The 26,235-nt window shown below is 36.8% G+C and overlaps 1 protein-coding gene across 2 annotated transcripts in view; it reads left to right on the top strand.

The window, feature by feature from the left end:
- Positions 1–24,100, top strand: part of ARHGAP29 (Rho GTPase activating protein 29) — an 80,303-nt gene extending 56,203 nt beyond the window's left edge. For both annotated transcript variants that reach the window (XM_072419852.1, XM_072419853.1), the window contains 19 exons: positions 197–260; positions 2,208–2,345; positions 2,526–2,590; positions 3,470–3,580; positions 4,158–4,238; positions 4,573–4,761; positions 5,714–5,851; positions 9,502–9,692; positions 9,998–10,167; positions 10,253–10,378; positions 10,455–10,553; positions 11,073–11,236; positions 11,435–11,623; positions 13,710–13,847; positions 14,672–14,901; positions 16,821–17,100; positions 17,329–17,440; positions 18,010–18,105; positions 20,571–24,100. In XM_072419852.1, coding sequence (XP_072275953.1) covers positions 197–260; positions 2,208–2,345; positions 2,526–2,590; positions 3,470–3,580; positions 4,158–4,238; positions 4,573–4,761; positions 5,714–5,851; positions 9,502–9,692; positions 9,998–10,167; positions 10,253–10,378; positions 10,455–10,553; positions 11,073–11,236; positions 11,435–11,623; positions 13,710–13,847; positions 14,672–14,901; positions 16,821–17,100; positions 17,329–17,440; positions 18,010–18,105; positions 20,571–21,439 — 3,450 coding nt within the window. In that variant the 3' untranslated portion in view covers positions 21,440–24,100. The remainder of the gene's footprint in view (positions 1–196; positions 261–2,207; positions 2,346–2,525; positions 2,591–3,469; positions 3,581–4,157; positions 4,239–4,572; positions 4,762–5,713; positions 5,852–9,501; positions 9,693–9,997; positions 10,168–10,252; positions 10,379–10,454; positions 10,554–11,072; positions 11,237–11,434; positions 11,624–13,709; positions 13,848–14,671; positions 14,902–16,820; positions 17,101–17,328; positions 17,441–18,009; positions 18,106–20,570) is intronic.
- Positions 24,101–26,235: the final 2,135 nt, after the last annotated feature.

A 26,235-nucleotide genomic window follows, 5' to 3' on the forward strand; every position in this document is an offset into this window, starting at 1 on the left:
TTAAAAATCCAAAAAAAAACACTGAAAATGTCAGCTTTTTATATGATTACTTTCAACATTTTTACCTTCAACATTTTTCCTTTGCTATTACTTACAATTTGCCTTAGCTTTAGGAGAATGCAGATCGTAACACAGATATTATTTTTCCCGATCTCTTCTGTTGATTATTTCTAATATAATGCGTTTTTCTTTTTAGTCATTTGAAAATCTCTCTGTGGAGGACTCGGCTGGATCGATTCATGAGAGAGATGACATACAAGGTGAATACTGGTCACATTAACAATATTGTATTTATTGAAGATACTACAGCTTTATTTATAATTGTTTTTACAGAAAATTCACACAGCTTTAACAAAATTTTATATTTTATTTCAATTAGGAATTTGAGTAAATGCTGTGTGAATCTTCAGTGAAGACATTTAAATGTGTACAAAGTTTGTCAGACTTGATATGAAGATAGCAGTAGTTGCTGATGTTCAAAAAGTGTCCATGTTTTTAAAATGATTCCATGTGTCCATGTGGGTGCTTAGTTCGAAGGTCGAGGCTATCCAAAAGGCCTTTACTTCCTCCTAAATAAAGCGTAAGCTTCTGGCTTCAAGCCCCATCATGGCTTTTCCTTTTGTCAAGTGTCAGAGACTCTCCTTCTCCTTTAGGCTGTGACATTTGACAGCTTAATTGCAAAGATTTGTCTCTGTGCTGCAATGGAAGAGACTTCAATATTTTGGGCCTTTTGTACGTTTTGGGCTCTAATTTTAGCAGGTCTACAGAAACCCAGGAATTACCCACAGTATTAACACAGTTACTTGTTTTCACAGGATACTACCACATTTTATTGCTGTTACTGTGTGCTCTCCTAACCCACATTTAATGCTAGCTTTGTGTAGAAGGGGCAGTTATGTTGTGAGGTTTCCAGACACAGATTTACTGCTTTCTGTTGATATAATGATTGGCCTGTTTAATCTAATAACATATCTAACTCTTTGTAATTTGAGGAGTATTATTAATACAGGCGCATCCCTCAAATTGCTACGTTAAAAAATAAGTGGACCTTTCTGTTCAAAATAAACTGTTCTTTAGATGCCCAGCTGATTGAGTGCCAGCAGTCCCACAATTATAATTTTCATACAGCATGTATCATCTTTAGAGTCAGAAATACTGTACATAAAATGGAAATGTGCCTATGGGGGGTGGCTTGGGAAGGAAAAGTGAACAGGGAAAAGTACCCCTGTATAGCATTATTAAAAGCATTTCTGGCATGATAGTTGCACGCTCTTTGCTTATCTCTGTAGGATAATTGAGTGGCACGCACACCTGACCGAATGCTAGAGATGTTTTTTTTTTTATATAAAAGTGTATACAGAAAGACTTGTAAATTCACATAACTTTATCAAGACATAAGAGGTATGAACTGGTAGGATCGTGTACGGGATAGTAAATGACTACAACAATCAAGTAAATGATGAGTGTTTAAAACTTCCAGGAGTTGTTATTGTTGTTATTATTATTATTATTATTAATAATAATAATAAACCGTATTTATATAGCCCAACATATTACACAGCACTGTACATTAAATAGGGTTTTTTTGGCATAATTAGCATTGTGTAAAATGGCATTTTTTTGTATAGATAAATGATCTTGAGAAAGAGAGTGATATAGCAATTCTAGTGTAAGATAATGTATCCTCAGACAATAATGTTGATGATAATATTTAAGACCTACAATTTTTTTATAACAAGCGATTCTGCTTGGGTTCTGTGAATGGAGATATTCTAACCAAGGAATCATTTTCTTTTTTTTATCTTTCATCTGTCTATATTAAAAACGTAAGGTTTTTCTGAAATCCATAGAATGAGTTACATTTTAAATGTATAATATTAAGGCAAGTTTGTTTATGCATTCCTTAGCTAATCAATAAATACGTATTTGGAGTTAACAGGTCTGTTCTTGGAAAGCAATCCTTTTGATGTATGCACACAAAAGTATTCTTGTAGTCATATGGCAGGTGACAAGCTCATCTAAGTTGCTTGTGTCTCTGACCCTTTCTGTCTAAAATCCTTGTCAATCCTATTTAGTGTCAAGCAGCATTATAGAACTAACCAAGATCAGAGTTACTTGAGCATTTAGCTTTGGCCGGCACTGCCTGTGAGCCAGCGTGGGGCTCCCGATACAAATCTTTTATTTTTCCCGTTACATGTTGTTTTCAGGGAACCTACGTGCAGAAGAAGTGGACAACATACTCATGCGGAATGACAGTGGTGTGGAATCTGCACTGGCTTATGCAAAAGCATGGTCAAAGTACACCAAGGATATGCTGGCCTGGGTAGAGAAAAGGCTTAGTGTGGGTGAGTGCCTTCTCTTAGTGTCTAATGAGCTTTGGTAATAATTCTGTTGCCATGTCTGTGCTTTAGACTGTCAGCAATGTGAATTCTAAATGACTAGCTGTTTCAGTGAATGTTATTTAGTAATCTTGTTTTTTTTTTTCCTGCACACACCATATTAAAATCTGTTTTTCTTGTTTTTAGAAGCCGAAGCTGCTAGAAATCTTGCAAAAATGGCAGAAACTGCAAAGTCCATTGTTGCTCCTCAGGTACGGCTGTATATTTATATAGAGAAGACAGAAATAGGTAAATAAAACTGACTGCTGGTTACATGTAAAAGCTTTAGTGCAATTTTATTTTTTAGGTTTTCTTTTTTATTAGTTTAGTGGCAGTTTGACAAGAAATATACCCTTTACCACGCCCCAAGCTTCATATTGAAAAATCACTTTATCTGTTTTTGCCCAAAAGCATCCAACCACTTCCATTATAGACACATAAAGTGCGCTTAAAGTGTAGACACATTTTATTGTACAGTTAGAATGGTTTAGGGTAATGTATGTGCATTCGTGATCAGATTTATTGGTCTTTTCTTTAGTATAGCAGAGCTCAATACTTATACCAGGTAACAACATGTCTGAAATTGAACAGGGACGATCCTGGTAAAGTCAGTGATAGCTCATGGATCAGTTTTAGTTACTGAATTAACAACCAGATTCATTTCACTACTTGCATCTGGAAGCACAGGTCTATATTACACACAGTACATGTCTTCCTGAAATCAGACATCAATATTAAATGTTTCGCCTTTTTATGTGGAAGCTGTACTATTGGGTCATTTGTTTTAATTAATAACCAATGAAGCAATAAAAATTAGAAAGCAATTGCAATTAATTCAAATTCAGTTTTCACCATTTCAACCATTTTTCTGTGACCATTTGGCAACTAGCATATTCAGTGACAGAGGTCAGCAACGACGACCTTCATGTTTTGCTGTCAGGTTTATTCCAATTAAACTAAATTTTAGATTCTGTAGGTAATATTTTGTCAATATTATTGCATTGTTTTAATTTGTGTCATCCTATATGTGTTCTGTTTTAGGCATTTTCTTTCGATATTTGCAAATAACATACACTTCTATTCTTTTTCAGGAGTTTATGCCTTTCCAGCCAATTTTCACAACAGCTTTTCAGAATGACATTGAAGCTAGTCAGCTGTCGCTGCAAACAATTACTGCCCTTCAGAGCAACAAATTCATCCAGGTAAGACCAGGCACCTTTCTTTTTACTGCAATAATTTCAGCTAAGGTTATATTTAAATTTCAACAGACTTGTATAATTTGTATATCTATGTATATGTACAACTATTGATGCCTAAAAGGTATGGGGTACATTTAATCAATCTTTAATGTTTAATTATAGATGTACATTGCTGGAGTAGTATAAATTCTGTTTGAAGACCACTTTGACCCCTAGGGTTATGTCCCATTAGCTTGAAGAACTGTGCATCAGTTCTTATAAGCTTGAAATTAATTCATATTTTTATATTTATAATATTTGTATTCTTTAAGTAAGTCAAGTTGTAACTTGTTTTTTTTTTTTTTTTATTTTCTTTTGTTTTTTTGTTGCCTTGTTAATACACTCAGTATATTAGGTAATATTTCATGATGTAAAAGGTGGCTATATGTATACAACTGCACTTTGTTTTTAATAACTTGTGTTTATCAAAATGTAAAGTACCTTTTTTCCCAATGTTTGAGTTTTGTTGGTCTTGTCCTTGTTTTTAAGCATACATTGATTTAACATGCAAACAGCATAACAGTCTTACTTTTGGCTCCAGCCTCTCCAAGCTCGAAGATCGGAGCTTGACAGACAAAGGAAGGAAATGAAAGAACTTTGGCAGCGGGAACAGAAGAAAATGGTTGGTGCACATAGTTTTACATTAATATCTAATTACACTTCCTTAGTCTTCTTTGTGCAATTGTGTTTAATGGTACTCTAACACAGTCCTTTTTTATCCTGCATACAAAATATAGACCTTGTTTGATTTCAGTTTTTCTATATATTTGTGTAAAATAAACATTGCAGTTGACTGTCTTAACATTCTGTTCACACATCCAATATTAGATCTTTATATTATTTGTTACTTATTTTGTACAAAGTTTCATGTCATGATGATTTGTTGTAGTATGCAGTGAATAATATCTCTTTACAAAGTAGATGTAAAGCGAAGTAATGCTTTTTTTTATATATAGCAAGAACTGGAAACTGCTTTAAGGAAAGCAAAGTTACTGAATATTCAACGGCAAGATGAACATGATAGAGCAAAATTGAGCACAATGCGTGCTGAAGAAGAGCAGTTAAGTTTATCTGGTGGACTTATGAAGGATGGCAGCAAACAGGTGGAGAAAAGACGGCGGCTGGAGGAAGAAGCTTTGATAAAGGTAGATTTTAGCTGCAACATTTTGTGAGATTATAGTTTGGGGTATTTGAAAAGTCAATGAGTAAAATGCCACATGGAGAAATTCATAGCAACAGTGAGAAATTGTTTTTCTCGCTTGCCAAATAAATAAACAATTTATTATGCTTCTCAGTAATTACAATAATTTATTTTAGAATACCTGTCATCACCATGCAAAATTGGAGATAAAAGAATGTAAAGTTATGTAACATATTTTAAATGTCTGCAATGTTATCCTTTTTTTTTTACAAAAACTTAACCAATAAACATTACTCTACTCTGTAATGTAGACTATAGGCTCCAAGGCTGGAGAAGATACACTTTCATCGGTGAAGCTGGGTGGTCCAGCAAACCTGGAATGGATCTGGTACAGGATTGAAAACATTTGCTAACAAATGACTTAAGAAATCCATTCCAGGTTTGCTGGATCACCCAGCTTCAATGATGAAAGTGAATCCTTTCCAGCCTTGGAGTGCTTTAATAAATCAGAACCAATGTCTAAAGGAGATGACATTACATTCTCCATAATTTAGCTACCATGCAGCATTTGATTTTATTCATGTAGTCTTCTACACTATCTTGTGAAATGTGTTTGAGATTTGTGTTTTTTTTTTTCTGCTATATTGTACTCTGCTGACCATACCTAAAATCCAACGCAAGTAGAAGAAATAAAATGCAAAGTTCAACCACCAACACTAGTCAATCAGATGTCAGGTTTGCAATCTGTGGAAGATTAATTATCTTCCACAGATTGGAGAATCTGCATTCAAGAAGCACAAGAGCATGTGATTTGTATATTCAGCCATTGCCATGAAAGAGAACAAAAGCATTAGGCAGTAATAATTTCCTGGTATTTCCAGATTTTCCTAGAACGTATGTTTTTGACACAAGTTCCTGGATATTTTTAAAGGTTTCCTTGTTTTTATTCTTGGCAGGCAGAAGAAGCTAAAGAATATTACAAAGCCTGTGTGGCAGATGTGGAGCTTAAAAGAAGCGACATGGAAACTGTTAAGGGTGAAATCTTAACACAGATCCGAGCATTCGTTTATCAGTGTGACCTCACTCTGAAAGCAGTATGTATCAGCATTATATTTGTGAACCATAAACACCTCTGTAACCTAAAAATATACAGAGCAGTCCTTGAGCTCCATTCAGTAACTTAAACTGCATTCAAGGCCATTTGTAGAATGCAACATACCTCACTTCGTCTTTGATTTGTACAGTGCTGTTGTCTTTTGCTTTGTTCAGAATAGGAGGACCCTCCTGAAACCCATCTACTTTACTATGTGGTGTTTACTGCTTTTACAGTGGGGCAACAGCAGGATAAGGGTGGTGAATTGCACAGCAAGGCAGCACGGGGAAGGGGATCCCATCCAAATTAGTTCCTCTTTTAGTTCAGCAGTTTTCTAACAAGAGGTAGATCACTTTTCATGGGGAGGTGGGTTGCTGATTTCCACTTATCCCTCCGCGACTCCACTCCCAACTCAAGTGTACAACATTAAACAATTTGGGGTGGTATATAAATGTAGGTATTATACAGTACAGTAAAGTGGTCAGGCATATGTATTGTTATAGTGTACAGAGTGGAGCACTGAGGAATTTGTAAGGTACAGTGCAGAGTGAAGCAACACCATTTAATAACATTTGGAATGCCCCATTCTGTATATTGTGTTATAAATAGCCTATTCCATACCATCTCATCCTATAGGCTGTGTTGTACATTCCCTATACTATACAATTTGCTGTACATTGTTTGTTTTGTGCCATAGAATTCTGTATGTTGTGCTGTTCGTTCTGTTTTCCCCACTGTCTGATCCATTCTGTTTGCTGAGCTGTAAAATCGCTATTCCACACTCTCCTAAACATTCTGACTTTCATACCGCCTCAGCTTGTAGTGTACCCACTTTCTATCTAAATTTTGTTTAAGTGTAAGATCAATGGAACCATTATCACAGTTGACACTACCAGGTGCCACAGAGAGATATCACAGGTAAAGGGGGGTGGGATTCCCTTACATTGTTTGCTATTGGGCCTCATGATCTTTTGTTACACCCCTGTTTGAGAATACAGCCAAGAACTAGGTTCTCTCTGAGACAGACAGTATATGTTTATGGTTTTGACAAATAGTTCCTGACTGAAGATAGCTCCATCCTTCTGCAAAAAAGTTGTATGTCTGAACATGTTAATTATCTAGCATGTATTCATGAACAAATAATTTGCTTGGTCCACTTTATTATATGACTTGGCTTATGGAAACAGTGTTTCATGCCCTTGACCACCTATCGGATTCCAGGTATTGATCTGGTACAGTTTGAAAAGTGTGTTACCTGCAGTCTTTCAGGAACAGGTACAGTTTTACTAGTTATAGAATTTATATTTGGTGGAGACATTATATTTATTGCTGTATGCCAAGTGTTTTGTGGTTATTATTCCTTTGAAATGACCTCTTATCCTTTGGAAAAGACAATATTTTGGCATATATTCAAGTAACAGTAAAAATTTGCCGGTATCTGTAAACTCTCAATACCCACTCCTAATATTGCATCACCAGATTTGTAAAATACATTTTGAATTGATGCCACAGAAGGCAAATCGGTAGCTGTTTTTTTTCTTTGAGTGGGATAATGACTTCTGTGGCTTTGTAGTGAAGCCAGAGCATTCAGCAGTGAAGGAGTTAGATAGAGCGCCACGTTAAGCTTCTCCTGGGGGATGTATCCGATGTGGCCCTCTGCCAAAACAATTCCTGGTAATAACTAGAAGTCCACAACTGTCTTCTAGCTGACTGCATTAATGTCGAAAATGGAATACTGATCCAATGTAGTTTGTTTAATCTGCCTTGCTGGGAAGACGGACACATGTTTTGGAATAAAGATGATCCCCCCATAGTCCTGAATCAGGATGAAAAGTAGCAGTTTCCTTTTGAAACTATTCCAAGGACATAAACCCCCTTTCACTTCTGTATCTTACTGCATTGTCCTGTGCTCTCCTTCTGTGCTGAAGGACTTGTACAACAAATATAGCCTGTGTGCTTCTGAGCTGTGACTGTTGAACCAGTGTTCTCTCTTGTAATAAGTTAATTATTTCGCTGAATGAGTCTATTATTGCTTGGTTGACAATCCGTTAATCCCTTAGTGTCTTTCCCTTAAAATCTTAGTCTTTCAAAGTCTGGTACTTATGGTCAGAAGTATAATGATCCCCTCTTGATGTCCATGGGGCTAGGGGGCCAGTCTGGTGGGTCTCATGAGACTTTATTAACTATTTTATAGAGATAGAACACAGGTCTGTTCAAAACTATAAATTGTGTTTTTGATGGTATTATTCATACTCAAGGCAAATAATGAATAGCTTTGATTCTATTTAAATACACTCTGATTTGCTGTATTTTTGTAAGGATGATCCTTAGTAAATATACAATCCCAGTATCAGCCAAAATGTTTAAATAGTTTTTTCAGTACAGTTTGTGACCACATTGGTAAAATATACTTTCAGGACAGGAAATGATGGCAAATATCTTAATTGAAAATATGAAAGTTTAGAATATCTGTCTGATTTTTGTTATTGTTTTATCGTCAACTATTCTTATTTCCTGTTGATCTTTTACATGGACAAGAAGTCAAATATTTTAGGAGGGTTACAAACAAGAAAAAGTCAAGTTGGTCTCTTAAGTGGTAAAATGGTGCCTTGTAGTCTCTTGACCCAGCCTTTGCTTACAGACAGGACTGTAATTATTTTGGCCTTGCATGTCAGTGTTAGGTGCACCGAGAGGTTAGTTGGTAGTCTGAGGTTGGTAAATCTGTATAATCAGCTCATCCAGTCTCATTCTTTTGGAAAGTGGTACTTTGTCACTGACTGAGCTGTAGCATCAAAAAGCTCCTAATCACATGTTTCAAAGAAATACCATCTTTAGTTATTGACTGAGGACTAAGTTTTGGACTCCTAAAGGTGAGCATGGATTTACTCTGTCCCTCTTCTAACCTTTAATCGAGTGCAGCTTGTTCCTGAGCTGGTGCTTGCATGATGGCTATTATCATGCCTCTAAAGGCTTTTGCTACTGAAGAAATTTGTGCCGTGGAGATGGGTGCTTAGAACCCTTATGTTTTAATCTCAGCCTAAAACTTAACCCTAAATGTGAATCTAAATAATACATGTATTATCCAGAAACACTTTCTCCTATTTAGCTTCACTGGGGTTGCTGGGGTTCAAATTCTGACCCATTGGCAAAGATCCACCAATTGCCATTCCACTGTTCAAAGAGTGTAACCGTACTACCACTAAAGCAATCTTATTGGCAAGTAGCATGGAAGTTGCTGAAATGTAGTTATGAGGTCAGAAAAAGCTAAGCATTTACTTTAACCCCTAAAGCAAGGGTATAACCCCTGGGATCCTAAACCTAATCTTAACTCAACATTTTCTGAAAACCCAATTTCTAATATTGGAGCCAAAAGTATTGGCGCTATCTGATCAGATGTGCACCAAATGTTAGTGCAGTGTCTGTGAGATGAGCTGTGGAAGAGAGTTGCATACACAATGCACAAAATAGTGTGTAGATAAGGTCAAGAAAACATTTTATTCCAAAAGGACCATCAAAAAGAAAAAAAAGACATTGGTCACTTACTTAATTTTCTGGTTATTTCTTGTTCATGTTGTGAGTACTTTAAAGACTTGTATGTTCATTCATAAAATATTTTCTAATTTCTTATATTCATTTTATCATTTTAACCAGGCTACAGTAAACCTGTTCCAAATGCAGCATGCTCAAGTGGTGTCACTACCCGTCAACTGCCAGTCCCTCTGCGAGAATGCAAAGCGTTATGAACCAGGGGAACAGTTTTCAGAGTTTGTAAAAAACTTGCCTAAGGATGATTGTGGTATTGAAGTTGGATCCTGTGAAGCTCCAAATGCACAAATTGGCGGGTAAGTCAACAACTTGGCATTTGCTGTTGCTTTGGCCATCCCGAGATAGCCCATGCAAACTCCTTTCACATAGTGTCCTGACTGGAATTCAATGCTAGTCAAAAATGTATTTATTTATTTTTTTTAAATCCAGTGTGAAAACCCTGAAAATGCCAAAAAGACATTAATAGCGCACAAAGTTTCTTTAGGGCTGTGTGGTCATTAGGTTAACTTATTTCACTCCACTTGTATCTTATTCTCTAATTTAACGTTTTTAATTTAATTTCTAGTTCAGAGGTGCATTCATGTTATATTTTCTTTCTTAGGGCTTTTATGTCAAAAGAAAAGGAGAACAGTGCACACACCTCTCATGGGAATCTATCTCAAGGATCTGCTGAATACCCCAATCAGTCTCCTGAAGATATTGGCAGTCCACCTTATAGTCGCTCTCAGAAGATTGGGCAGAAAAGATCAAGCAGCAGTACTGATATTCAAAGTATGTCTTTATAAATCATAACTAAAATGTACTTGTTTACTGTGTTTAGTTGTAGCTGGTAATCTTTTTGCCTGTATTCCCTTAGCATTCAGAGGACCACCTTTTAGGTCGTGGTCTGTTGGTAACCAGAGTGGTGGCATGTGCAGTGATTCTGAGAGTGCAGGTGGCAGCAGTGAGTCCCGCTCTATGGATTCTCCCTCAGCTAGTCCTGGTAAGGGTTGTTCATTCATAGTTCTGCAAGATAAAAAGAAAAAAACTATTGTGTCTTAATCAACATTTTGTTACAGGTGACTTTAAACGACGTCTTCCAAGGACTCCGTCTACTGGTACCATGTCATCAGCTGATGACCTCGATGAGAGGGAACCTCCATCACCTTCGGACAATGGTAATTATCCCTCCCTGTATCAGTCAATAGCTTCTGATATCAAATATACACATACATACAGTTTCTAAAACCTACTGCAGATTATGAAAACGGAAGTCTTATTACCATGAACAACATATACTTCATGGTAATTTTTTTTTTTCTAAACGTCCCAGTTTGTTTCAGCTAAAAACTGTGGGTTCACAACATGTTATTCCTTGTTCACAGTTCAATTTCAGAATGAAGTTAATTTAGAAAATTAAGCACTGATTAACTTACTAAATCTATCCATGCATACAACAAATTAAATGTTTTACCCAGTTTTCTAACAAATGGAGAGCATTAGGCAGGAATTATTTAGAATATTTCCTACTTTAAAAGCACAATTTGTAACTTTCCAATATACAGGCAGTACCATTCTGAAAAAAGTTTTTTTTTTTTTTTTTTTTTTTAATAATGCTAAAATAGCCATTGTGAATATTAACTTTTCTTCTCTGTGTAAAGAATATTAACCAAATATAAGCATCTTTATTTTTTCAGGTTTAAATGACCTTGTCTCTGAGATTGCTAATTCACCTGGACCTTTTAGGAACACGATTATGTCCAAGGCAGCCCAGACACACAAACTGAGGAAACTGAGAGCCCCATCCAAGTGCCGAGAATGTGATAGCTTGGTGGTGTTTCACGGGGCTGAGTGTGAGGAGGTAAGAGTCTAATACACAGAAAATACAAAGATACGGCACATTGCTTCTTTTCTGGAGGTTATTTCATGTGTTTGCTGCACTTCCCGTCCCACCCAGGACTTATTTTTAGTATGGCTTTAAGTCAATGATTACACAGTTGTTATTATTAGCCATTGCATACAGGAACAACAGCCCATTTATTGCTTTTCTTTATTGTAGTGTTCTCTAGCTTGCCATAAGAAGTGCCTGGAAACATTGGCCATTCAGTGTGGACACAAAAAGCTTCATGGAAGACTTCATCTGTTTGGAGTGGAATTCACTCAAGCTGCTAAGAACACCCCTGATGGCATTCCTTTTATTATCAAGAAGTGCACCTCCGAAATAGAGAGCCGTGCTCTAACTATAAAGGTAGGCGCTTACCGCCATGTATTCCAGTTTGTGCACCCACTACATTTTCATGTTGAATAACTGCATTTAATTCAGGAGTGTATATTGTTACAGCAGGCAGTAATTGTGGTCTATTAGTGCGTATGTCTCTTAACATCAGAAACTGGAACATGTAAATTAAATCTGTCATAAGAAAAATACCTCAGCTGCCTTCTAAAAATACTAATTACCTGGTTGTTCTGACTTCAATGCATTCACTGGCCCACAAGTATGCAGATTGGGGAAGGTCATGGAAAAGTCAAACGTTTTTATCTGCATGGCACTGAAATTAGAGACTTACTTTTACAGAGGCTATTAGCATTTAAGCAGCAGGGTAGCAAAGGCAACCCTTATGCTTTTATTAGGACATGGACATGTTTGTTTTAAGGCTTGTGTATAATCACCCCTCCCCAAACCTGAATGTGCTCAGACAAACAATCAATGCTTTGCAAAGGTCATTTCTTTGAGATCAGAAAATGTGGACTGCTGAGCTTGTGTATAATATGGGAATATATGCAGTCTGCAATACATGCACAATCTCCCATGTTTTATTCTTTTAAAGCCCCTGCAAGTACAGAAAATGACTAGTTGATCTTCCTGTAGTGCACTAAAATATTAAGCCCTGTTGTGGCCTGACAACACAGCATTTGGTGAACTGAGAACTGTGGTGAATTGTGTCAGCCCTTTCTAGTGTCTTTTACTAAACTACTCAACCACTCCCAGCCTTGGATCTCTACAACAGGCTAATCATTTTGTCTTGAAGGGAGAACTTATCAATTTGTCCTTTAATTCCCTTAACCTAAAAAGGGTAATATTGCCTGGAAATTGCCATTTGTGTGGCAACAATTAAATATAAAATAATACATTTATAATCCTTCTTGGATGCAATTTTGAATAGTAGCTTTTTTATAGGGTAAAGCATGTCAAATTCCTCAAAAACACAGTGCTAGAACCCTGAGTCCACTGCAGAATAAAATAAGATAGCATCATCTGTCTTTAAAAAAAAAAAAAGACTGCTTCTTGGGGTATGGGATACCACACACATTTCCGGGTGGTGTGGGATACCTTTTCCCTGTGGTTTCCTCCAACCCCTACATTACTCCAGGACCTAAAAATATTTGTAGCTTTTTTAGCTGCAGTGTATTAGGCCAGTAATGGGGCTGGCTTTTAGAAGAGCTGAAATAATAAGGGCATGAGACATTTCTATTTCTAAAAAGTCAACAACATCAGTAGCTTGAATAAGCTGTCTGCGCGTAGTTTGCCAAAGTGCTGCAGGTAGCCCGCTTAGAGAATTATTCCTGCCTTTCTTAGACTTGTCTTTTGTTCTTGTGCTTAGCTCCTAGGTGTGTAGCCACATTTTTACAATTCCAGCCGTTTCACTTTGTATACCAGCACTTTTTTAAAACCTGCTTAATTAGAAAATGCCTTGGGTTTTTTTGTGTTGGACTTTTCTTCCCTTTGTACAGAACTGTGTATTTTTCCAGACATATATTCCAGAAATATTTACTTATTAGACATGAGATTATTTACATGTATACCTGTCCAGATGGTCAGTTTATTGCAAATATGTCTAAAAGGGAGACATCACTTTGGGAACACACCAAAAATATGGTAGTTTTGTGCTGGGTGTTACTTATCTTTGCATTTTTTTCTCCAAACAATGCTTGCCATCTGATTACGTTGGTTAGTTACATTGATATGCATCTAAAAATTACAGTGATTGGTTCCTTGTATTCTGACCAATGGAGTCACCCAGCTTCACAGATGAAAGTGTATCCTCTCCAGCCTTGGAGAGCATTAATAAATGAGGCCCAAGATCTGCTGCTATTGAAAGGTAGCTAAACAAAAAATGCTAAATGTTGCAGTTTACCATTCCTTAGCCCTTTCCTATGACTTGAACTAAATGAAGATATGACAGATGAACAGCACAATATTGTTTAATGGGATCTTGTATTTATGTAACCTGTACATTTTATTTCCCAACTTTACTAATTACCCAGCAGCTATGCCTGAGTCAAAGAATAACTTGGTTTGTTAAGAACAAATAGTAAAGTGTCATGTTTTCCAGGGCATCTATCGTGTTAACGGAGCAAAGTCCAGAGTGGAGAAGCTATGCCAAGCATTTGAAAACGGAAAGGACTTGGTGGAATTGTCAGAACTTTATGCACATGACATAAGCAATGTTCTCAAGCTCTACCTCCGTCAGGTAAATAGATTAACTGGCATCCGTGTATTGCAGTGCTGCAGCTTGCACATGTAAAGTAATTTTATACTACGGAAACCTCTCTGCAGTGTTCTATTAAGGTTAATATTGAACATATCTCACACACTGATGGAAATTGACATTTTAGCAGGCCTCTTCCTATATTTGGCTCTGGTAATTTGCAGTGGCAATCATTTAGCTTGTTTTTAAAACTGATCACATTTTGCAAGGTCATTTAGGTAATCAATATTTTTAAATGATTATTAATGGGTAGCAATAACAAGCAATGAATGACCTTTACATTGTAGTCCCAATATGGGTTTGTTTTGACATACGTCTATAGATGACACTGGTTCCATTGAAAGTGTCTGTGAAATAAAAATAATTGGGTGAATCAAACTATTGCTTAAATATTTGTTTGAAGAGATGTGGATTTTATTTCTGCTAGCTCAGATTTACATACGTATCTGAATTTGTCGGAGCAGTGACTTTGCTCAGTCCCCTTTCCTCTTCCTTTGTACAGACTTAGAAAGAAGTTTGAAAGCACACAGTTTTCTGCAGTGTTCTGTCTTTTAAACACCATAATGCTGTAATACAATTTTCATGGTTGAATTTGGTACTAAATGTTTGTGTAAAATAATCATTCCCTATATTAAGCAGGAAATAGTGTAAAATGATTTTAAATCCATTTTAAAACAAAGTAGGGGAATCTTTTATTTGCCTATTGTAGGCTTTTCTCTCAAAGAACATGTCGATCACTCAGTGCTTAAGTAAGCCTGTTACTTTGTAAAATATGTAATATTATAATAATTATTGTATTTCTTTAGCTTCCAGAGCCTTTGATTTTATTTCGCCTTTACAATGAGTTAATTGGACTAGCCAAAGAAAGTCAGCATGCCCCTGATGAAGTTGACTCAAAAGCAGGAAGCCCACCATTGAAGAGACAGCCATCTGGAATTGAGCTTAACAGGGTCATCCTTAAAATAAGGGACTTGCTGAAACAGCTACCACTGCCAAATTACAATACATTGCAATTTTTGGTGGGACATCTACACAGGTAAGGGGCAATTACAGAAAAATATTCTCAGCTGGTGGTATGTAGATTAACTCCTAGGTACATGGCTGTATACAGTATAACTTATAACTGCATGGTAAAAAAAAATGGGAAATACAAAACTTCAGTGGGTCATTTTTTTGTCCCCTCAGAAGACGAAGAAACACCCTTTTGCCAACAGTAACATAAACCACAACACAAAGATTATAAAATTGACAGCTGTAATAATAAGGTGCTTTTGTTTCCTTAATGTTCCCTTGAAGAGTGTGATTTACTTCCTCTTCCAGTGACATAACACATGAGTGAGGAAGGATTTCCCCCTTGGCAATCTAGACAGGAACAAAACCTGAGATGTTAACCATTCCCTCTGACTCTTTAAGCAAAAAAAAAGAGTGCCACAGCAATATTTGAAACATTTTATATAACCTTTTAGTATGAAAACTGAAAAGAGGCTGAGATGAGACATTCAGGGAATTTTTGGAATCTCATGGAAACTAGAATTGGTGGCCAGCTCATTCACAACAACCTGAAAATTCTTTGGCTAGATAATATATTTACTGATGGCTTGAAAATGGATAACTCATCATTTAGTTCTATCTCATTTTAGCTTTAATTAGTGTTCAAATCAGAATTCCAAGAATAAATTGTGCACTATACTCCACTTTACACATAGTATGGATTAGGATGTTTTATAAAAACAAAAATGGCCACATACAGTACCTTTAAGCTCTATTGTAATTTGTGGTAAAACAATATAGCCCAATAGAATCTTTTTAACTTGAGATCCAACTCAAAACAATTGTGACATGCTGAGGAGCAGGACCTCCGACCTCTTTCTAAGAGCAATAGTCTGTCTTCAGAAATCCGATTCACGCACTGCATAGTCACAACTAACAATTGTCTGTGGTCATGAACAATTATAGGCTGGAGTTGGTGTATGGTCATTAAGGCCGTATACAAACTTGCCAGCTTTAGAGTCCTCCTTTTATATATACAAGTGTTTTTGATGTTGGTTTTATTGGCAAAGTCCTGGAGAATTGACTTTCCCACCATGTCTGTTCAGAAAGACATCTGCTGAAAGAGTAGATGCTTAAGAAAAATATTATCTGTACGCAGAGCAAGGATAGATTTTCAGCCCCAACCCATTCCTGAGGTGTTTGTATTTTAGTTCCTGGGCATGCTGCCTGTTTGAATTGTAATAAAGACAGGTCAGTCTGTTCTCACACACCACGAGATGTGGTCATTGCATCGGGGCATAACATAACTGTTTTGCCTGTAAGGAATTCATCCCACAGCATAATTCTCAAATTTCCCTGCAAAATGTTCAGGCTAGGTTTAGCACTTAGAACCTATGATGACCTATTTCAGAATGTAAGTATGTAAGCATAACACATTTTTATTGTAACATGAAAACAGGCAGATTACAGAGCTTGTATCTTTTCTACTTTTAACCTGATAATCAGAAATCAAACTGCAATCTATTCTAATGATTGGATCATGAGATTGGTAGTGAGAATACATAGTTGATTTATAGATTCTAAATAAGAATGTAAATCCTCACTTTTCCTGCTGCCTGTGCCACTGAACACTGACTTACCCTATATGAAAACTTCTACCTCCTGGGTTCCTGGTAGCCCTCAGCAGTTCCTTCTGATCACCACTGTATGCTGTAATTTTTTAATAACTTGGTGACCCTGCCAGGTTGTAATTGTTGTGTGATTGGTGACTGAAAGGTTGTCTGTCAGTTGTTACTTTTTAATTTGATTTGTTGTTCACCCTATGATCCATTTAAGCATAGCCAATGTGATGGTGACATGCTGTGATGATTTAAAATATTTATTTGTGATTTCACCCCATCACATCAAGTTTTTGTTGTAGTGCCATCTTCAGTACAGTAATTTTAATATTTTACTTTTTTAAAGGGTCACTGAAGAAGTGGAAGAAAATAAGATGACTGCCAGTAACCTGGGTATAATATTTGGACCCACTTTAATTCGGCCACGTCAGATCGATGCCACCATTTCTCTCTCCTCTCTTGTGGACTATCCATATCAAGCTCGTATGGTTGAATTGCTTGTAACATACTATGATAAAATATTTGATGTGTCCCGCGAGATGGTTAATCCTGAAAAGCTGGCTCTGGCTGATGACAGGGAACAACAGCAGATTCGCAAGTCACAATCATTACCAGTTGGCAATGAGGTAGGTCCACTTTTGTTAAGTGAATAAAAAAACTTATTTTTTATCAAATTAGTGACTTTTTACTCAGTATAAACTTTTCAGATGCTCTTACTTACATAAGACAGTGGTTTCATTAAAATAGATTCTTGATAGGTTGGCAGGACATAAATTATTTAGATGTTAGGTGCTCTAATATAATTTATCACTCTTTAGCCATGTGACCTTACACAATATTCTCTGCTTTTGTAGAACATTGCGCTTTCCAAACGTGCCAGCTCCCTGGATGAGACTTCATTGGAGTTTAGAGGTGTGGAGGAGCGAGAGGGCAGAAGTCATAGTTTGAGCATAACAGAAGAGAATGGTAAGTGTGTAATGTTGGCATAACAACATTACATCATGTTTGTTTTCTGAAATGAAAACAACTTGTTCATTGGTTATATATAAAACAAAATTAGCAGTATATTTTTGCTTCACATTCAACGGCTTTCTTTCCACTCTTGTCCTATTCTCTCTTTACATGAAGTTCCCATGCCATGATAACGCTGATACACCAAGAATTGCAGTTTTCCTATGTATCCATATGTCTGCATTTCTTTTTTTTGCTCATAAATTTTATTTACTTTTTAAGTGTTATTATGTATATGAGAAGTGCCTGGCTCGTACATTCCACAACATTTAAAAATATACCAACAAACAGTACATTAACCCACAAAGGCAAAGAGAAAAATGGTAGTGTTTTGGTAATGGAAAATTCTTCATATGTCTATTCTTCTATTCTTTTTCTTTAGATCAGAATCTGATTTTAGTTTTAGACACTAAATATTGTTTAGGGTTGCTTGTGTATCGTGTATCTTTCTGACCTTACAAAGAAATAATGATTTAGTTTTGTGTAAAATAGAACATTACTATTTTGTAACATGTTTCTTACAGAGCACAAGTCGTGTGACCATGAAGATGAATTACACAGAGATTCTTCCTCTGAGGCAGTAAGCCCTGTCTTCACAGTACAAAGTTCAGAGGAACAAGGTGAGCTGCCTTCTTGTTTTCTCCATATAAGACAAAGACAATTGAGATAAAATCTTGTGCACAATTTTTTGATCTTTTATTATTCAGGTTTTTTAGTTTTACTAAACACATTGTGTTGCCTTTCTTCAGTGTCCAGCCGTAAACACTGCTGCATTAGTTTCTTCCAGTGTGCATACTTGGCAGGTGATCTCATTGATGATACTCACTGATACCTTCTTTAAACATTGGTTGAAAGGGGAGCATGCATGTATGGCAAATTTGCTCTTTTGGGATAAGGGTGTAATAAGCTAAATGACTCAGTACCTAGCAGCACCCAGCAAAGTTTATTTTATTTGGCATCGTCCTACATGTGACTACTATCAAAGGCTAAATGCCCATTGAAGATCATTTTTCCATTCCACAATTTTAAAAGCGGGGAGAATGATCCCGGCCCTTAAAAGGATCTAAAAGACAGGAGAGTGTCAATATTAAAACAAACTTTACCATGGGGAGTATGTACCTCTATGATAACCCATCAAGGTTGATGAAGTGAACTGAAGTGTTTGGGAATTTTCTCAGAATAAAGTGTGTTAAGTTTAACTTCAGTTATCCATGATTTCTTATTTTATCTGCTCATGATTGGATTATTAAGGTAAATATTCAAACAAATTGTGTGAACATTCCCAAATTCTTTAGTAAATCAGACCTCCCGTTGTTTTTTGATTTTGGAGATCGGTTGTAGTTACAAGGTGTACACCAGGTTCCCATCCTTACCCACCTACTCCATGCTAAAACGAGGGTATGCAATACTATCAGTGAGTCTCCGCTTACTTGCTGTTACAAAGCCAGGGTAAGCCAGGAATCGCGGGGACAATGGAGGCCAATATAGGTAAAGGAAACTAGTGTGTGATTTAGCCTATCAGTAACTTTACAAGACTTGCATATCAGTTTTAGTTTGACTTTGCCTTTATTCTGGTAATGCAGAGAAGAGTCTGATAATAAAGCTGCGTACACACCTGCAATTTTTCTCGTTGGAAAGGATCTTTCACGATCCTTTCCAACGAGAAAAGACTGCACGATGAATGAACGATGCTGTACATACAGCACCGTTCATGCTCTATGGAGAGGGGAGGGGGAGAGCGACGGAGCGGCACCCTGCTGCGCGCTCTCCCCTTCCCTTTCATTACGATCGGTCGTCGTCCATCGTCCATGGATCCGCCAGGACTGTACACACGGCAGATTTTCGCTCGATAATTGGCCGATACCGATTATCGGGCGAGAAAAATTTGCCGTGTGTACGCAGCTTAAGAGGGTGCATATCTCAACTGTTCAGCTTCCTATTACAACCAGCCCCATGGCTCAACTACAACTGCACTATGTCTTTTCTAAAATGAATAAACCAGATTTGTGGCAGTGTCTTACAAACCCTATTTTCTTTTGTTTGTACCATGGTGTTCAGTGAATCCCATGTGCAAATAAATAATTTGTGCTGATCACCAGGTTAGCAAATAGAGAAAGGTATGCAAAAATGCCTACAGCTATTTGAAACTCTTGAAAGAATGCTGTTGCAAAACAAAAAATACTGTTCTTTACTGATCATGTAACAAGTTCAGCATTGTTCTCTTTAAACACTTGCTATTATTTACCTAATATAAGGTTTTCATTGCTTGGATACTAGTCTACTTATATTCAGTCAAATAAACAAGCTTTAAGTGGTTATGGCAAAACAAAACGCATTTCAAGGCATGTGAATTTATTTGAGAACCGATCACATTTTTACTTTGATAAAACAGCCTTTACCATCACTTGATGTAGGTTTATCACCATGATGTAGGTTTATCATCTCAATCATATCTTAGAAATGAATGTCTTCTGAGAATCACCTCTTCCTTCCAGCCACAGGTGCCGCATAGATAGATAACTTAGATAACTTGCAGTAAGCATTTGTCACATTTGATGTGTGAAGTTTGCACAGAGTTTTAGTTATCAATGGTTGCTGGAAATCACCTGAAATATTTAATTGAGCTAAAACTCCAAAATAGACACAAGTCTGTTTTACCATATATAGAATAAATAGGTGTATTGTGCATATGCCTAATAGCTTGTTTCTTTAAAGATGAGTTTTTCAGCCATTGCTTGCTGAACTCCTAAAGAAAAAATTTTAAATATTGAGTTTATTGACTTAAAAATTGATTTATATGAGAAATATAGCCAGACAGCTTATGTTGAGCTTCAGGAACCAAAATGTCCCCTTGGGAGCCACCTGATCCAGTGTGATTTACATTTGTGTGAGCAGGAACATATTTTCTCAAACTAAATTTCATCCATTTAGGGTTTATGTCTATAGCAAGTGGCTGTCATATGTTGTGACAATGAAGTTAGGAATTCTCTGGATACAGTGCAACAAGAAGTTCACTTTTTTAGTTAGTTACAGTTCTCAAGGTGCAACTGGAACAAATCCATCTAATTGTTTTTTTTTTCCATAGATGTCTCTCTGGACACTATTTCTGAGGGTGAGGTAAAAATTAGAACAGAAGACAGCACAAAGGCAAACAATTCTGTACCTGTAAGATCCTATAGACAAATATCCAAAGTTCAGCTGAGGGCTCCTAGAGCCAAGCCAGTGGTTCGTCCTGTTAGTTTGCCTGTGGATAGGCTTCTTCCTCCCTCCGTACTGAACGAGAGGAATTCAAAGAATGTGGGTGTGGCCACCACGGACAAGCTCGGCAAGAGTCCCATTATTGAAGAGGTCTCTGAAACAAAACCTCTATCCACCGTGAATTCTTGCCACAGACTTTCTTGTTATGACTCCCAAAGTTATCGTAAAACATGGGATAAGCAGTACAAACAGTATGACATCACACCCAGGACTGCAATGATCATGACGAATGTACCACAGGAAATAAGAGCCCACGATGGAGGTCCCACTATCTTGTCGTCAAACCCCACGCTGCCAAAAGTGCCATCAGCAAGCCAGCTTAAGTCAAGTGCAATCTCTACTGATGGCACCTCTACTGAACCTAATCCACTTTCTGCTTTCAGAGCCCCTAGAACTTTGCAGCCTCCTCCAGGAACTTTTTACAAACCACCTCCCCAAAAATTAAAGCCAAATGAGGAGACGTCACAAACTGATGCCACATCTGCAAGTGGTGGCAAAGTTCAGTATCAACACAATAACAATAATGTGAATTTAGTTATAGACTCAGATCTGGTATCTGAAACACACGGACAAGGCAAAACTTCACAAAAAACTGTATCTGAGGAACTCTCACCATCAGATTTGAAACCAACCTTTCCAAGACTTCGGCCAAAGCGCGTTCAGGAGTTGGAACACAGAGAAGCCCACTTTGTGTAGAAAGAACTGGCAACATATACTCCCTCCACCCAGGAGGAACCTTCATGTGCCATTTTGTGAATTATTGTTTTATATATATAATTATATATAAATGAAATTTTAACTGGAAAAACAAAACACTGAGGTATCCTTTTAAGCCTTTCTATGCTTTTTTATAGAAGATTATCTATTTGTGTACACATTCCTCCAAATAGATGCGGTTTATAAGGTGCACTTAGTGAAGTTTATATTATTTTGAAAGCTTATTTATACCAAGAAACAGTATTCATGTATGGAACAAACTGTTTTCTATTGTAAATTGTGTTCAGTAGGTTAAAAAAATAATATTGCATTCTTATGACAGCAGCAAAAATCCATTTAAACTTGCTGAAGGAAAGCATGTAATTTGTGTAATTAAAAATGAGCTTCTGTATAAATAATCTATAAAGCCCCCTGGGGCACATTTGTTTATCATAACTGTATATTTTACACCTGTGTTGTCATCTATTGCCATTTTACATGTTGTCACTTTATTGTTATTTTTACAAAGATCGATGCACTTAAAACTTTATTTTTTACAAATGTTATTCAAAGATAACCCTACTAAGCGCAGGTTGTTGGAGTAGGTGGAGTCAATGTAATGTGCAGCAACACCTCCCAGGCCAGGAATAAGATCATAGCTGTTGGTTGGCTTTTTCTGACACCTACAGCAGACAGAGGAGGTGGAGATATAATGTGCAAACAACATCTCATCTCTGTGTCAGAATAACCAGGGAGCTCTTGGTTGGCTGCACTTTCTGGTGTCTGTTTCTTCTGTGGTAGGGTCCTGATACTTGCTGCAGACAAGAGCTTTAGGTTAACAGGTCATGGCAACATACAGGATAAGACTTTCAATATGTATTTCAATCCTTGACTCTTTCCTTCCTCGTATACACATTTAGTGGAGACACCCTTTCAATGGGTAGCCAGTTACAGACATATAAATAGCTGACAATTTTTAAGCCATTATGTGTAAAAAGTGGTTGAGAGTAGTGCTCGTCAGCAGCAATCACTGGTGAACTTTTAGCTAGTATGACTACAATCATATTGTAACAACCGGTTGTACATCGTTGCTCTTTGAATTAAGTTAGCTATGTATAGCTTCTGCAAGCAAACATTATCAGTGGTGTAGTATTCCTCAGCAGCCAAATTAAATTTTCACTACAGTGTTCAACCTAGAAAATGTTTCAAGTTGGGTGGGAAGAAATTGTAGGCGGGTAGCAGCCCCTTAATTGTGAGGGAGAACACTGCACTCAGAATATATTTATTTGAAAATTGTGGATTGGTTGCTTTGGTTTACTTAACTTTATACACAGCTTGTTATCTGCTTGATAAAAGGTGTGTGGGTCTAGTAGCTTTTACAAAGTATTCTGGTTATGTACGGCCATCATTTAAAGGCTTTTAAGTTTTTTGTAAGCTTCTCTCATGACAAGAAACCAATTTATATGTACATTGATTGTTTTATGTGTGTTCACTTTCTTAAAATTTGTAAATTGCTGTACTATTTGGATAGGGATTTAATGGTTATCACTACTATGCCAACGAATGAATATGCTTTTTATAGCAGACAAACCAAGCTAACTAACAAGCACCTACTGATAACTTTTGTGCAAGTCCGCAGGTCTTGTCTATTGACCTTTGCATATGTATATACCACCTGTGTTCATGCTGTTTGCAGGGTATATGGTTTGCCTGTATGAGCTGAGATTATTACTGCCACTTCAGCCTCTGCACTGTACCCTGGAGCTCAATGAATTCCTTCTTCGTCATACTTACCTGTCCGCTCAGAGAACTTTTGGCCAACAGCCTATGTTCACTTACTGGCCCTCAGCTTTAGGAGCATGCTCCCTGTTGTTCCTTGCAACAGTCCATGCAATACACCCAGTGTTTTCAGTTAGGCAAGCGGTGTAGTAGTAAAAAAAAATACCCAGATTTATATCACCACGCAAAAGTACAAAGCAAGGACCCCAAGGGAAACTGACCTTAAATATTCCCTGTAGCCATCAACATGAAGTTGATTTCCAGATGCTTACAAAGCATCTGGGTATATTCACTCTAAAACACATTAATTAAATACACAAAAAAATCTCTTCGCTGACTGTAAAAAGCAAGTTTTGTTAAACAGATGTGGTTATATTAGTAGAGCGATATTAAATATTGTTCTAGAATCATAATACGTTTTACTGGTTCACCTCATTGTCACCTATTTATCTGCTGCCTTATTTCTTGTACAGAGAAAGTCTTGTGTATTTATTTAAGGAGTTCTGGCTATGTTAAAGCCAGCCAATAAAAATTTATAGAGAAATGGCCATAGACAACCAAACAAATACCAAAAAATGTCTGCTTGTGCATCTAGTGTTGTTTTTGTATGAAATATTTTTATATACAAGTAAACTGTTACATGTGCTCAAACATATTAACTTTTTAACCTATTTTCAGAGTTCATGGTTTATATAATCCTTGGTTTATTTTTAACTTATTAAAATGTAGAATATACAGCCTTGGCTAATTTTCATGATTGTGCTATGAGATTTTTCACATATTTTCAAACTTATTCTTAATCTCAAATGAAAGGCATATTGTGCACAAATGTATAATATAATGGGTTTTTCATAATACAATATAAAAAATATTTTATTACAATAGTTTATGGACCTTTTTTTTTCTTTTTTGTAATATCAACTGCATCACTAGTAAAAGCTCTACACCCACATCACATTGTAGATCTATTAGACTTCAGTGGCTGTAGATACATTGGTTTATCACTGTAGTCTGATAGTGATCATTTTCTAAAACTACATTGCCCATAGTTGGCCTGGGCATGATCTTGTCCATATCAGCTAAACGGAATAGAGTTTTGAAGCAATATCTACACGGATATAGAAACATAGGCTCTGATAAGCCCAAACAATGAAACAACTGACAGGTGAAGTGCGTATTATTGATTTATTTGCAATGGTACCTGTCAATGGTGTGGGGACAAATCAAGCAGCAAGAAAAAAGTCAGTTCTTGAAGATAATGTTTTGGAAGCGGGAAAAATGGACTAGTTAAGGATCTGAGCAACTTTTACAAGGGCCAAACATTGCTAGTTGATTTAGTCAGAGCATCTTCAAAACAGCAGGTCTTTCTTTTTTGTTGGATTTACAAAAATACATATTTTTTCTATACAGTGTTGCGTTATTCATTCTGAATGGCACCCATACAGTATACCACATACAGTAAACCTAAACATCTGAGCGCTTCGCAACACAAAGATGGGAATGTTATGTGTGTTGTGGTGCACTATGTTGCAAAATATAGTTTAGATGTGTTATTTTATGTGTTTGCAGAACACTGTTCGTGCATGAAATATCTCTGCATTAACACTTGTAAAGCTGTAAATGGGTCTACTAGACCCACAATCTTTCTCACATACTTCTGTCCTATCATGTAATTCCAGACACTCAATTATGTTGAGATCATACAATCACTTTGCACTGAAGATAGTTCATAATGACATTGGCCGTATGTTTGGAGTTGTTGTCCTGCTCCAAAAAAAATGGTATTGATGTTATTGAATCACTGATAAATATTTCCTTGTATTTCTCAGCATTGAGGACACCAGTAATCCTGACTAAATCCTCAACTACATTTATTGCCCAGATTTTCAAGGAACCTCCAATATGTTTAGCTGTTGCCTGCAGTCACTCATTATTGTGCTGCTCTCCAGTCTTTGGTCAAACAAACTGCCTTCTGCTACATCCAAATATTTCAAATTTTGACCCATCACTCTAGAGCAGGGGTGCCCAACTGGTGGATCACGATCTACAGGTAGATCGCAAAGGCAAAGCAAATAGATTGCGGAGCCCTGCCTTTCAAAGTAAACTCTACTGCCCACGGGAGTTAAGTCCAAGTTTTTATTGTGGGTAGATCATTTTGACTTGGTCATTTTAAAAGTAGCTTGCAAGCCAAAAAAGTGTGGGCACCCCTTATCTAGAGCTTCTGCTGCCAATTTCCTGCATCCCAGTTAATATGTTTTTGTGCATTGTTGAGCCGCTTGGTCTCGTTTCACATTGACGGTGTTGCTTTTTGGCTGCAATTCTTCCATGAAGAACTCTTCTGACCAGTCTTATCATGGCATGTTACCTTTCACATCAAACTTTCTTCCATAACCTCACCTTGGTAGCAAAGTTTAGCTGATCCTCATCCGGGTTTAGGCCTCCTTCACAGCTTTTGTTTCAGTTATTGACTGTGTTAAAAACCTGCATATGAAAATGATGATTATTAGTAGCTGTTGGGTATAATTGGTTAATTGTATACCAGATTTTATAACCCCACAAAATCCTTATACGTGCTCCTATATGAATTGATGCTGGATTAAAGGCAAGTAATATTGATTGGATTTTTCCTCTGTTAGCTCACTTTGCATTTTGTAAATGAATAAGTGTAAAAAACTAGGATTTATATTTGTAAAGGCATGCTTACTTTCAAGCATTTTTCACACCTATCTAAAACTTTATATACTGTTGTATGCTGCACTGGACAATGGCAAACCTAGGATGCACTAGTGAGAGTGTCTAGGTCATGGGAAACCCTCCTTTCCCTGTGACCTGTACCCTTTGTCTTTGTCCCATTGCCCTTTATTGTCTTTTTTCTCCTAATTACTTATCTTCTATTGACCATGTTACCCTGTCCAGGGGATCATCAAATCTGCTTTTAAACCTCTCTGTATAAACATCAAAGATAACACTGAGAATAGTGGTCAGTGGAATGTTTATGGGTTATTTGGCTAATCGTA

This window comes from Pyxicephalus adspersus, chromosome 8 (assembly GCF_032062135.1).
Source record: "Pyxicephalus adspersus chromosome 8, UCB_Pads_2.0, whole genome shotgun sequence".
NCBI lineage: Eukaryota > Metazoa > Chordata > Amphibia > Anura > Pyxicephalidae > Pyxicephalus > Pyxicephalus adspersus.